This window comes from Salminus brasiliensis, chromosome 14 (assembly GCF_030463535.1).
Source record: "Salminus brasiliensis chromosome 14, fSalBra1.hap2, whole genome shotgun sequence".
Lineage (NCBI taxonomy): Eukaryota > Metazoa > Chordata > Actinopteri > Characiformes > Bryconidae > Salminus > Salminus brasiliensis.
Window position 1 is genome coordinate 9,483,449 of NC_132891.1, and position 14,913 is coordinate 9,498,361.

General features: G+C 42.3%; 1 protein-coding gene across 7 annotated transcripts in view; it reads right to left on the reverse strand.

Moving 5' to 3' along the window:
- The window catches only part of camta1a (calmodulin binding transcription activator 1a), a 543,944-nt gene that overhangs the window by 298,411 nt on the left and 230,620 nt on the right, over window positions 1-14,913 (reverse strand). For all 7 annotated transcript variants that reach the window (XM_072696327.1, XM_072696328.1, XM_072696324.1 and 4 more), the window contains one exon: window positions 12,794-12,861. In XM_072696327.1, coding sequence (XP_072552428.1) covers window positions 12,794-12,861 — 68 coding nt within the window. The remainder of the gene's footprint in view (window positions 1-12,793; window positions 12,862-14,913) is intronic.

A 14,913-nucleotide genomic window follows, 5' to 3' on the forward strand; every position in this document is an offset into this window, starting at 1 on the left:
CGAGCGAGAAAGCAGTGAATCCAGCAGCACTCACTAGACTTCCCTTTTATCATTTTCCGCCACGCAGGGGCAGTTTGTGTATCTTTGCCCTGTATTTTCTTTAGGGGCTAGAATGAGGTATACCAGTAATAGGAAGTCGAGCGTTTCCAAATGCTTTCTGAAGTCTGCATAATAAAGCTCCCTCTTTATTATCTGTATCCACAGTTTCTTTTGCTTTGGAAACTTCCGAGAAGGAAATTGGAAAAAGCCGGAGCTTAATCCATTATATAGCGCGCTGTATTTGGCCTTACAGCCCTGAACGTAATATCAGCTCAGTAAATGTTTTGCTCGAGTTGCTTCGTGTTTAACCTTAAAACAAGCTACCTCCACCACTGGCCAGATCCACCGGTGGAGGTACCACCCACATGCTTGTCTACTAGCACAATGGATGTGTTTCGAATCAGAAAAAAGGCCAGCTGAACCAATCGACAATGACATGGCCAAGCATCCTAATGTCATCATGAAAACACTAGATGTCCATATATATGTTTGTGGACACCCCTGTCAATGCATCCATTGCATTGTGCGCAAGTGCACAAACACAGCTTGTCAAGTCCCTGTAGAGAAGCATTACCAATAGAACAGGACTCTCTGGAGCTGATAATGATGATCCTGTTAGCACCATGCCTAATGCCAGGCAAAAGCCAGGGAAGCATGCGGGCGATAGCCAGGTGCTAGGCTAAAAGCTAACCCTTTAGCTGGCTAACTACATTGACATTAAAGAACAAATTAAATACAGCACACTTCTCACCTTCAATTTTGAATCAGCCCACAGTATTAGTGTTCAAACACAGCATGACTTCAGGGTAATCAGGGGTGCCCAATCCTGGCCCTGGAAATCTACCATGCTGTAGAGTTTAGATTCAACACATCTGACTCTAAGATTCAGATTTACATACCTCTGAAGGCCTTCAGTGCATTACCTGGATCAGGGGTGTTCTCTTCAGGGTGGTAGATCTCCAGGACCACCCCTGCTGTAAGCCATTTCTTAGCTTTTAGGCCACAGGCCATACATTTAGCTAGTCAGTTAGCAGTTACTGTACATTGGCGCGCGCACAGATAGACCCCAAGGGGGGCTTAAACCATTGCCTTTTGCCCTCAGACTGTACAAGCGCACTTGTGGTTGGTGTGTAGGCTACAATAATTGTGTTTTATGAAGTCATTGTTGTGGAACATTGTGGAATAGAGCTTGCAGGACGTACACTGGTCCCTAACTCCGGAGCAGTGGATAGTTCACCTCGGGCCTGTCTGTGTAGTCTGTGTAACACTGTGAATTCAAATGACATGCATCGCATTGCATAATGATATTATTATTTTAAAAAACAATCTCATAGAATGTTTGCAGGAAGGGGTGCTAATACGTTGCAATGCCATATTTCTGTTATTATAAAAAAACACAAAAAAAAAACAACAACAACAACACAGGAATCCCTGCCAGGCTTTGTGGAGCTCTTAATAAGTTCATAACAATTAGATAGCACAGTAGGAAATGTCGCAGCTTTGTATGCTGGAGCTTGGGGTTCAAATATCTGCTGGGGCAATAATGCTAGGATTTCTAGCTGCAAGAATACTAGGGTAACAGTATTTCCAATATACTGTGTGTGTCTGTACACTGGCTTTCTGCTGTGCTTCTACAGTTTGCAGAGTGCTAGTAGTATTTTTACAAGTTGGATCACATGCATTTCCCAGTCTCAGTTCTTCTTGGCTTATTGCCATAATCAGTGCAGGACATGCGTGTAGTTTGTTTACATGTCAAATCACAGGTTTCAAATGGTGAAAACTATGTGTCCGAAGTTTTCCAGTCAGGCTTGTCCCCTTTCTAACCTCATCAGGTCAGCCATTGCCCCACCATATAGTAATTCATTCTAAAGGAGTTGAGATACGCCCAATCTGATCTGGTCTACAGTGCAGTACAGGGCAGAGGTGGCTCAGCGGTTAGAGCTCCGAGTTCGCTGCCACACTTCACCCTCTCTGCTCCCCGGGCGCTGTAGTTGGCTGCCCACCGCTCTGGGTGTGTGTGTTCTCGCTGCCCCTAGTTCACTAGTGTGTGTGTGTGTGTTTGTGTGTGTTCACTACCACATATGGGTCAAATGCAGAGGACCATTTCGCTGTACATAGCACAGTGACAAATACGCGCACCTTTACCAGTAACAGCCAGCTCACAGCTACACGTACTTGCCCGTTCTTCCTCCATGCAAGCGCTGCCGCTAAATCACGCAATGGCCCTGGCTTTCATTAAACACCTAATGCAGAACTCTACCTTTAATGGAAATGGAACAGAGGAGGCTGCCAGCGTAAATTAGAGTGTGCAGGCCGAGTTGGGAGAGATTTTCTGGCCTTTGACAGGTACAGCCTGAATTAGCTGTAGTGCTGTTCCAGCAGTCAGTGTGAGAGCGCTCATATTGATTTTAAACACTGTTACACTTCCTGTCTGAAAGGGAATGTGTATTACAGGAACTGAGCACATCATTCAGAGAGCTCTCGGCTCTCCTCTCTCTCGGCACATTTCTGATTCATTTGATTTATTTATCTCTTTGCGCACAGTAGTATGCTAATTCTCTCTTATATCAAAAAGTCAACTCTCTGACAGTTACCTGCTCTCTGAAACCCATCAGAAGACATTCTGAACACAGTATGCATTTACAGAATAGCGCAGCACGTAGCGTAGAAAGTCTTAGGAGCAGCAAAAATAACGAGGGATGAACATTTCAGTCAATTTGGAAAATATAGTCTAATAAAATAAAGGACTCTAAAGGCTACAAGCTCCTGCACAGGTCTATTTACACCTCGGCTAAGCTTGCTTGTCTAGTCACATCATCTTTCATCTCATACTTTCTTTTACATTCTTTTAATGGAAGGTTTGTTCCAGTTAAATCTAGTTAATCTACTAACGTAGTGTAAAATGCACTTGCCTCGCTTTTTGCTGTCCACAACCAAGCGGCAGAGACGCTCTGGTGGGCAACGCAGAGGGTTTCCTCCAGTGTATGCTAGTCTTCAGCCTTTGCAAATAAGAAACTCCAACCACATCATATAAGATGTAGTAAACATGCTTAAGTTTTACTCTGCTCTCTGGTGGAGCATAGAGTTTACATATCTCATGGCTCCTCAATAGGAGCATATTTGTTATGTACATACCAAAATTCATAATTGCCTATTTTTTCTGTTCCAATCTTCCAAAGCTTATCTAAAACTAACAATGACCTTATTCATCAATTCATAAGGTAGGTCACGTACCATGTTAATCAAGTGTCTCAGAGTATGTGACTGTAGTAATAGTATTTGATTGCATATCCACCGAGGCTACCATACTAACATAGTGCACATGTGAATATCTTGACTAGCTAATAGACTAATACGTAGCTAATAGGCTAACAGGCCTTTCCAGTACTATTCAGACACAGGTGTGAAGTTCTAATATAAAGCATCCACTGCATAATTACACCTTACAAAGTAAAAAGAGAAGCCTTTAGCTTCAGTTAAAAGCTATAAAATGTGTATGTGCACATTTCATAGCTAATTGGCGCATACTGGCATCAAAAGTCACTGCTGGAGGTCTTCAGATCCGGATACTAATTCTATTTTCTAGTCCCAGATTTAGTAATTAGTGGTCAGAACTAGGTAGCTAATGAGTTCAACAAATTACAGAAGAGTACAAAATCCAGGATGAGAGCAATTTATCTGACTGGTCAAACAGATTTGCATTTCCTGCCGTTCAGACTGTTATATTGGATTTGAATGTCCTGTCTAGACAAAGCCAAAAATGCATAGGCCAGTGGTTGCCAACCTTCATACCTTCGTGCAGGTTTATCCACCAATATCCAATCTAATGATGGGAGCAGTAGCTAATGGAAAGTAGTAGCTAACAGCTGCAGCAAGGTATGTTTCCAGGGGTGTGGTTGGTGACCACTGGCATTCACTGATCCCATATTTATTTTTGAGAAATCTGATAAATGTGGGTCCAGTACTGTACTATGCAAGTTTTAGTACAAGCACCAATAATCAGTAGAACTGTGCATCATAGCAATATGCAGCCAGTATTGCCGCCCTTAGGGTTAATAGTTCACTGAAATAGCAGCAATATCAGGCGACCCTGCGCCTCAAAATATAGGATAATCTTTTAGATCATTCTCTGATACTCACTGCAATATGTATGCTATCCTAGTGTCTTCATGTTCTAGCAGTATGTGATATTGGTTTACTGTGAGCAATCTCACATCTCGGAATGGCTCTCTCCATTTCTTGTGTGTATAGGGCTCAACTCTGTGTAAAATCAATTGGCCACACAAGTCACATGCTGCTTCTTCTCTTTCGTAGGCCTAGAGCTGCTTACATGTTTATTTCATGTTCGTGTGTGTGTGTGTGTGTGTGTGTGTTTGTGTGTGTGTGTGTGTGTGGGCCCATAGGCAATGCCTCCATGCACGACCTGCTGCTTATCTATTACAGGCGCCATGGTCTACTGAGCTTTTCTCTGGTTGCAGGTGGAGGCAGGCTTCTTCTAGCCTGCGGCTCTGGAACCTGCACCAGGCCTGCGTGGAGATTGAGGTCTATGACAAACGGCTCGAGATCGTTTAGTCATGACTTCCCCTCTGATGACCTCTGACCTCGGAGCGTACATGAGAACAGCCATTGCGCATGGGCCTGTTAGTCAATGCTCCACTGTCACTGCAGGCAACAAGCTTGGTGAAGATGGTGCTGCATATCAGTTTTTCCCAAATTCAATAGTTTTCACCAGTGACTGTAGAAAACATGGACCCTTCCTTTCTATAAAAATAAAACCAAAACTGTCCGCCATGTTGTCAGATTTGCTCAGTAAAGACCAGAGACGGAGCCAGACTTGCCTACTTGTTTGGTAGACCTGCCCCCTTCTCCCAGACCAAGCATTTCTCAGAGATTTGAAAACTGAGGAGCTACACGTCATACTGCAACCAGTCAGCAGAGGCGCTAGACCTGTGGATGCGTGACTTTTGAAAGACGCTGCACTGTCCATGTTTTTACAGCCATTGGTTTTCACATTTAGGGCTCTATCTTACATCCTGAGCAAGGCGTGTTGCGATGCTCATTGCTATTCGTACACGTCGCCAAAAGTCTATTTTCACGCCTTCCGCCTGCACCGTTTAATATGTCTATGCCGATGAGCTTAGTGGTCTCGAGATAAAGTGTGTTCAGGTACATTTCTGCCATATTTCTGACTTGACTGATCTTGGTAACGGAAACCACAGGTGCACCACTGACTGAAAACAACCTAGGTTAAATAGCTTTGTCCACCATTCTTACAGGTTTGCAAAGGAAAATGCATCAGGTCACAGTGCTCTCTGGGCACATTTCGTTGCTAAAGTCGACACCTTTGTTCCTTCGAACCTCGGAGGGCTCATTTAATTAACTTCCATTGAGCTAGTAAAGTAATACAATGGTCCTTAAGATGGCGTGGGGGTTCCAGCAAGAGGACAAATGATACTGAAATGGATTCAGCCTAAATAAAAGAAGAGAACTGTATTGTTGTATTGTGATTAACATGTTAGCTTGTAACTGGCGTGTTAGCACATGTGAAAAAAAAAATACTCAAAATATTAAATATATATATATATATATATATATATATATATATATATTTATTTATTTATTTATTTTTTTTTTATTATTTTATTTATTTTTTTGCATTGTATGAAAGTGGCCAAACAATGTATCATATTTTCAGCTAAATACCTTAATACATAAATCAATTTTTAAACACATATTTGGTATATGTTAAACTGGTCAATTAATATATTTTATTAAAAATGTTTTAAAATACAGTTTTAAATCTAGAAAGATCCAACCTAATCCTCACTGTATCTATGAAACCTATGATGTTGCCATGTTAAATGTATATTTGCTAATGCTTAATTTTACCATATGTTACATATCTGTGTTTAATATTTCAGATATATTTGGTACAATCAATATATTGTAAATTTACAGTGTTTAGAAATTCATTTTGGAGTGAAATGCAGTTACGTGAGATACTAGCATTAGCTTGTTGCTACAGTGTTGCTAGACTGTTGTTTCAAGTATTGCACAGTGAGGCACAGTGAAGCACATCAAACTCTCTCGATTTGAAGCATCCCCGTATCATCCTGAATGGGATTCTGTGACTCATTATACCTCTAGTAAGCAAGGCTAGAAGACAAACAGCAGCAATAATAATAAATAAATAATAAATGGAGCTAAAACAATAACACACGGCACTAAAACGTATAAAGCGCAGTGACATTACGAGTGTACATCCTTAAAAAGACATTCATAGAGGCATTACTTGCTTGTAAAGCCACTATTGCCTATGGAGAGCATAGATATCACTTTGACTTTACTTAGTTTTCACATCTGTAGTGCCACTGCTGCCTCCAGAGAGAATACCATAACGCCACCTTTCTGAGACTGATAGTACGCATGCCTAGGACTGGCAGGGTTCGAAGTGGCCACATATCCAACCACTTACGGTTTCATTATTTTACCCTCTATTTCTGTAGCTTTGCCATTTTGCCTGGATTAACCCTCAAATAACACTGGAGATGAAACACTGTGCATGTGGGGAAATGTATCTATTAGAAATATATATGTATATATGTTTATATGTTACATTTATTGTTTATATATATATATAAACAATGTTGTTTTTTTCAGTCAGTGGCGTACCCGTGTTTTCCGTTGCAAAGACAGCAATACGTCAGAAATCTACCTGAACACACCTCATTTCGAGACCAACGCGCCCATCAGCGTAGATATATTCGCAAGCACCGCAGCTATTTTAGCGGAGGGAGTGAAAATAGACTGTTGTTACACTGCGGGGTGTAAGATAGGGCCCAAAGTCTTTAGCTTAGCGTAACCATGTTGCCTACTGGATTAACCCTCAACTAGAGCCTAAAAATCAAGGTGTTAAGCTTGATAGGAAGCCTCAGAAAGCTTCACTGGATTCATGAGCCGGATCAGGTGTGCTGGGGTAAAAGGAAATTTTATTTCCCCACCATCCCCCTCAAGACTGTAGGCCTGCAGCCTGCCTCCAGTCCTGCTGTCACACAGCTCTCAGAACACCCCTCTACCAGCGACAGGGCCAAAGACACATGCTGCTATTATACATTACTACACGGCTTAATCGCGTGGAGTCGAATTTGCCAGTGAATGAGTGCGCTTTTTACACCTCCTACAGCCAGTAATAATGTCCGACATCAAATACTAGGCCAGTAATAAATGAACGAAGGGAAGCAGACTTGATTTTGTTGAAAAGCCGAGAGGGTGCTCTCTAGCTCATCTTCTGCAATTATACAAGGAAATGTCTTATAATTGGCACTTTCTTTATTTCTGCCCATTATCAATGTCCCTTACAGCCATGGAGGCATAGGGGGAAATTGTCTGGATGCTGCAGGACCCACAGTCCATTTGCACATGAATGAGTATGGCTAATAACAGCCAGGAGAGAGAGGCCTAAAGAGAGAGGAATAGAGACACACGCAGAGAGTGAATAAGAGAGAGAGAGACCATGCATGAAGTGTGAAGAGAAGACACTCAGGCTCGTGGTCAGCTTTTGTTTTATCTGTAGCGGCCTGCTCTCCCTGAGCAGGGGAGGATGCTAGCCCTGGCTTTGGCATGGAGGCAGCAAGGCTCTGAGCTGTCTAAAGGGTAAAAGCTGACTGCTGCTAATTGGGAGTGAAGTGGGACTTCCTACTGGAACAAGAAAGACAGAGCAAAGAGAAGAGAGAGAGAGAGAGAGAGAGAGAGAGAGAGAGAGAGAGAGAGAGAGAGAGAGAGAGAGAGCATGTGTGTATCTGTGTGCCTGGCTGTGCTCTGCACATACATATGCATTCAGCACACCTAGTAGACCCAGAAGGACACTATGTAGACAAAAGTATTGGGACACTTGCTCATTCATTGTTTCATTCAGCTTTCGTTGGAGTAACTGTCTCTACTGTCCAGGTAAGGTCTTCTACTAGACTGTGAAGCATTGTTGTGAGGGAAATTTCATGGCATTCAGCAACAGGAGCGTTACTGAGGTCAGGATGTTGGATTATCACCGCTCCACACCCAACTCCCCAACTCATCCCAAAAGTACTGGATGGAGCACCATCTATCATTCCAGAGAGCACAGTTCAGTTCCACTGCTCCATAGCTCAATTCTGGGGGCTTTGTACTCCTCTAGCCCACGCCTGGCATTAGGCATGGGGCCAACAGGTTCACATTCATCTGCAAAGAGTCCTATTCTATTGGCACTACTTCTCCACAGAGACTAGACTAGACAGCAGTTGCACATCTGTGTTAGCAATAGGTGCAACGTAAAGTAGCTAAATGCATTCATTAGAAGGGGTGTCCACAAACATTTGGACATTTAGTGTAATATGGTGCAGGGGAGGAGAAATAATCTACGGCATCATCATTTCTTCAACCTTCAAATGACCTTCTCTCTTTCTCTGTCTCTCCCTTGCTAATGGAGCTCGTGTTCACTCTCCTGTTTCTGAATCAGAGCGAGCAGTATTCCTACTGACCCCTCCATGCTCTCTTTTTTCTCCTTCTACTGGCGTACAGCGGCTAAATGAACAAAGGAACAGTTTGCTGAATTAAAAGAGTCAAGGGGGAAAAAGCTAGCATGCAATCAGCGCTATTACATAAAGCAGCCCAGGGCTATGTGTGTGTGCGTGTCTGTACGTGTGTGTGTGTGTGTGAGTCACAGCTGAACTCCGTGGGCCAGGACAGGACAGCGATGTCTGCCACGCTAATGCTGACTGGAGCCAGGATGCCGTCCTCTTCTTGCTGCCCGTCAGTGATCTAACACCAGCCCTGCTAGCGTCAAGCTGCAGCTAACGTGGACACTAATGTTACGGCTACTGCTTTTCAGCTTCGCCTACTTAACCTCAGAGTCCCCGCTGGTCTGTTTCACAGCCATTTTCATAACCATAACCACAAACCCCTCAGCTCTGCGGGGTCCAAGCACAGATGTACTCGCTTAAAGCTAACCTACACAAAAGCTGCTTCTGGGATTAGACCAAAGCCAGACATCACACGCTACAATGGAGAAGTTGCACAAAACTGCACAGTTTAACATCCAGTAAACTGAGCAACATCCACCGGTCTCATCCAAAAGGCCGGTGCATGCAGAATTTATCAGCCATAACATTAGTACCACCTAATACTGAGTAGATCCCCCTGTGCTGCCACAGCCATTCTGGCATGGACTCCATATGACCTCTAAAAGGTGTCCTGTGGTATCTGGCACCAAGACGTTAGAGGCTTACAGGATTTTTGCAGGACCATACTACATCAGTCAGACATGCTAATAAGCTGATAACTGATAACCCATCTAAAACTGTGTGCTGCTGACTAATCTAAAGTATTCAATTGTTTTAAATGTTTTTTAGTTAATTATACAGTGGGGAAAAAAAGTACTTAGTCAGTCACCAATTGTGCAAGTTCTCCCACTTAAAAAAAGAGGCCTATAATTGACATCATAGGTAGACCTCAACTATGAGAGACAAAATAAGAAAAAGAAATCTGAAAATCACATTGTCTGATTTTTAAAGAATTTATTTGCAAATAATGGTGGAAAATAAGTATTTGGTCACCTACAAACAAGCAAGATTCCAGGTCATCACAGACCTGTACCTTCTTCTTTAAGAGGCTTCTCTGTCCTCCACTCATTACCTGTATTAATGGCACCTGTTTGAACTCGTTAACAGTATAAAAGACACCTGCCCACAATCTCAAACAGTCACACTCCAAACTCCACTATGGTGAAGACAGGACACCAGAAACAAAATTGTAGACCTGCACCAGGCTGGGAAGACTGAATCTGCAATAGGCAAGAAGCTTGGTGTGAAGAAATCTACTGTGGGAGCAATAATCAGAAAATGAGAGACCTACAAGACCACTGCTAATCTCCCTCGATCAGGGGCTCCACGTAAGATCTCAGCCCGTGGGGTCAAAATGATCACAAGAACGGTGAGCAAAAATCCCAGAACCACACGGGGGGACCTAGTGAATGACCTGCAGAAAGCTCGGACCAACGTTACAAAGGTTACCGTCAGTAACACACTACGCCGCCAGAGACTCAGATCTTGCAGTGCCAGACGTGTTCCCCTGCTTAAGCCAGTACATATCCGGGCGCGTCTGAAGTTTGCTAGAGAGCATTTGGATGTTCCGGAAGAGTATTGGGAGAATGTCTTATGGTCAGATGAAACCAAAGTAAAACTGTTTGGTACAAACACAACTCGTTGCATCCAAAGAACACCATACCAACTGTGGCAACATCATGCTTTAGGGCTGTTTCTCTGCAAAGGGACTAGGACGACTGGTCCGTGTACATGAAAGAATGAATGGGGCCATGTATTGTGAGATTTTGAGTGCAAACCTCCTTCCATCAGCAAGGGCATTGAAGATGAAACGTGGCTGGGTCTTTCAGCATGACAATGATCCCAAGCACACTGCCAGTGTGGAGTGGCTTTGTAAGAAGCATTTCAAGGTCCTGGAGTGGCCTAGCCAGTCTCCAGATCTCAACCCCATAGAAAACCTTTGGAGGGAGTTGAAAGTCCGTGTTGCCCGCCGACAGCCCCAAAACATCACTGCTCTAGAGAGATCTGCATGGAGGAATGGGCCAACATACCAGCAACGGTGTGTGCCAACCTTGTGAAGACTTACAGAAAACGTTTGACCTCTGTCATTGCCAACAAAGAATATATAACAAAGTATTGAGATGAACTTTTGTTATTGACCAAATACTTATTTTCCACCATTATTTGCAAATAAATCTTTAAAAATCAGACTATGTGATTTTCTGATTTTTTTTTTCTCATTTTGTCTCTCATAGTTGAGGTCTACCTATGATGTCAATTACAGGCCTCTCTCATGTTTTTTAAGTGGGAGAACTTGAGCAATTGGTGACTAAATACTTTTTTTTCCCCACTGTGTCATCGTTCAATTATATGAAAGTGTATATATATATATATATATATATATATATATATATATATAGGGAGAGAGAGAGAGAGAGAGAGAGATAAACTGTATAAGACATGTATATTCTCACTGTACTTGAATGTCATATAATTAACTAAATGATAATATATTATACACATTATATAGTAATACATTATAATTACAGTATGTATGTATGTGTCACATCATTCCAGTAAATTCCCTTACTACTCAACCTGTGCTCAGAGGCAGCAATGAGTAAAAGAATGGCTTCAAATGGAAAGTAATTGAGAAGATAATTGATAATAATAATGATATTTTGCTGTTTGCTGTTGTAGTAGCAAGTATAACAGCCTTTGCACATTGAACCCTGTACACTGTACATAAATCCAGAACCCAGCACATTAACATGAAAAGCATATTCTACAGGCTTTGTGTCTATTCAACTTATAGCCATTAAATAGTATTTTACTGGGGTGAATCTAATAATAACAATACTTGCTGTTTAAGTCCTGTTATAAGTCCTGTTAAACAGGATAGGACATCCTCAGCATGAACGACCAACAGCTTCTTCATTTCCCAGTCATGTACAAAACACACTTGTGATATCTTTTTCATTTTGCTGCTTCTTTTGATTGGTAAGCTACTACAATCAGGTACAAAATGTGCTCTCACCATGTTTTTCACTCACAAAAACCTACAACTCATCTGTAAAAACTGTAAAAAAAAAAAAAAAAAAAAAAAAAACGAGTCCCGTAATCAAGATGTCAACAAAGAATCAGCGGAAAGCGACGCAGCATCACCAGCAAACATGTACATGTTAATACTTTAATGCACGTGGTTAAGGGTAAATTTTACCTCTTGGACCCTAGGCTTATTATTCAGCTATCAATCCTAATTCAGAAACCTCTTGTGAAGAATTTGGTAACTGTTTGGTTTTACATATCTTGTGGAGTCCCACAGGGCTCCATTGTGGGGCCTATGACACTGATGTGGTCATTTTGACAGTACTGTAGTTCTGGGAGTGACGAAGCGTGGGCTTCCATACAGGGTCTAAATGTTAAGGATAAATCTGAATGATGCAGGATTCTCTTTCACTCATCTGTGCTTTTGAGGACGCCTGAATGACGTGGCATACAAAATTGATCATGATCCTTGGCAGATCCTGCCGAAATCTTATGTATAAGTCATTGAGCTGAACGAGGCATCAGTGGATGGTGTTATACACACACCGCCTATTGCAGTTAAACCACATCATCTTGTGCAACTAGATCGTAATTCAGACACGTACACTTCTCAATGGTAAATCTTCAGAGCAATTGCACAAACACGCACATGCATACTCATGTTTCACCTTATAGCTTTTTTAACACTCTTTTTTTACACACATACACACACACACACACACACACAGACTCATTTCCTCATGTCTAGAAACCTGGACATCTCTTGTCTCACACTTTCATCTATTAACAAGCGGTTAATTTGCCGTTAGATATGAACACATTAGCATGGCTTTCGCACAGGGGATGAGAGCGGAGCCGCGTGCTAAGAGCTTTGCTAATAGGCTATTTGGAGTTATTAGCCCACATTAATATTCCATTACCTGTCAGCACTCGCTCCTAAAAGGAGTAAAGCGTTTGAAACTGCCACGAACGGCCACCAATATCAAACCCCCAACTTTTAAGATGAGGGAGATTCTCAAGTGGGTGATTAGAAGGAACTCCAGCTAATAGCCTAATTTGGGCCACCAGACGTGATGATGGAAATTCAAACTCCCAAGCCTCGGAGAAAAAAAAAACTCCTGTAACATTCTTACCTTGTTTTAGGGGATGTTGTTAACCATTCCTCATGCTTTTCGAATGTTATCAAGTAGGCTGCGATTTCCTGAGAAGAGACAGAGAACACAGAAAGATGTGTTTACAGAATGTTACAGCAAAGAATATGGATTTTAAACTAAGTTGAGGACCTCCTGTATTTATAGAATGGAATCAGAAAATCAAGTAAGACGCAATATTTTGCTTCATGTTCTTACACATACTTGATTCTCTGAGTCACATGAAACACTATATTGCATCTACCATCAAACCATCAGCATCAAAAGAAAAGCGTCTGCCAGACTGTGGAGCTTCAGACGAAACCGCTTTCCAAACACAACAGGGATCAGATTAGACAGAATAATGATCTGTAGGATTCCAGTCTGAGAAGATGCAAAAAACTAGTGATACCCCAATTTAACCAGGCTAGATCTATCCACACCATTCACACCAGTGCTGACCTTATAAAATGGACTACATAGCAATCAAATGTACAAAGCAGCTTTACAGAGAGCCGAGTTTGCGCCACTTTAAAGCTAGTCAATGGCAACAGTGGCAAGGAACTTGGATCCTTTAGACCAAGAGGAGGAAACTCTAGGGCTCCGAATGGTCCAATGGACTAAGACTATGCCACTACGACCTGAGGATCGCTGGTTTAAATCTGGGGTCATGCTGCCTGACATCAGCAGCCAGAGCCTGAGAGAGCACAATTGGATGGACAGCCGATCCATCATTGCTGGGTACCTGGGGCTTTCACCTGAGCGTGATGGTTGCCCGGTGTCAGGAGCATTACATGTGATAGGGAAGGGTAGTAACAAAAGGGATTTTGTCTATATGATCTAAAACTCTAAACTCTAAACTCTTAACTATCTGACACATATTAATATTACGACTATTAACTATCATTACTCTCATTATTCTGACCATCACCGCCATGAATATATTAAGTTATACTACATCATGTGCACCTGGAAATCTATCTCCCTGTACATCTTCATAATCACTAGTTATTATGATACCTTAAGCTCTATAATCAACCATAATTAACCACCACCTTTAGAACTTATTAGTTAGCTAAATGCCCACTGAATGCATTGAGCTACTTAAAGTTGCACCCATTGCTGATATAGATGTGCAAACACAGCTTGTCTAGTACCTATAGAGAAGTACCACCAATAGAATAGGACTGTTGGGGGCAAATGGGGGCAAAAACATGAGCCACGCATTGGCTGGAGGGGTATAAAGCCCCCCAGCATTGAGCTGTGGAGCTGTGTTCTTTGGAGGGGTGATGCTCCATGTCGTAGGGTAGGCCTAAGCATGTTATGAAGTTCATGTCAGTGTGCCTGGGCACGTTTAACAACAATGAGCTCTGTGCTTTTACTGTCATCCATATGGACGTAGTAGCAGCAGACGAGACAGGATGGCTTTGAAGCACTGTTACCCGTCGGGAGCTAAAAAGAGACCACAAAATTCTGCTGACAGTAAGATGAGGCAACAACATGCAGGTACCTGCAGGCTATATCGCTCATATACGACATTGTTATGGTCTCTTGTCTCTTTAAAGTATGAATGAGTGATCAAAAATGTTTAAAACATTCTGTCATTTTGCTATTTTGAAGGGACTCAATTTTTTGTATGTAGAGCACCATATAGGAAATAAAATTCTGACCCACCCAAATAATACACTATGCAAATTAGTCAGCTCTCAAACAATGCAGTATTTGTGTATAGAGGTCACACCCTTATGTTTTTGACCTGAGTTGTATTGCCCTACATGGGGAGTGGCAAGGGAGTATACCGATCAGCCATCATATAAATACCACTGACAGATGTGAAGTGAATAACACTGATGATCTGGAGCAGCTGTCCAACAGAATTCAACCCATCCATGGCAAAGAACACACACACACACACACATGTGGCCAGCCTCCTCAGCACCCAGGGAACATTTCGGAGATAGGTGGCTTGCTCAAGAGCTCCCCAGCCATGAGTGTTGAGGGCGGACAAAGCACTGTTCCTTTGCTTCCCACACCCCTACTTCCTACTAGTCAAGGGCATCGAACCAATGACCTTCTGTTCCCAAACCTGCATCTCCAAACTTTAGGCTACGGTTCCAAATGAT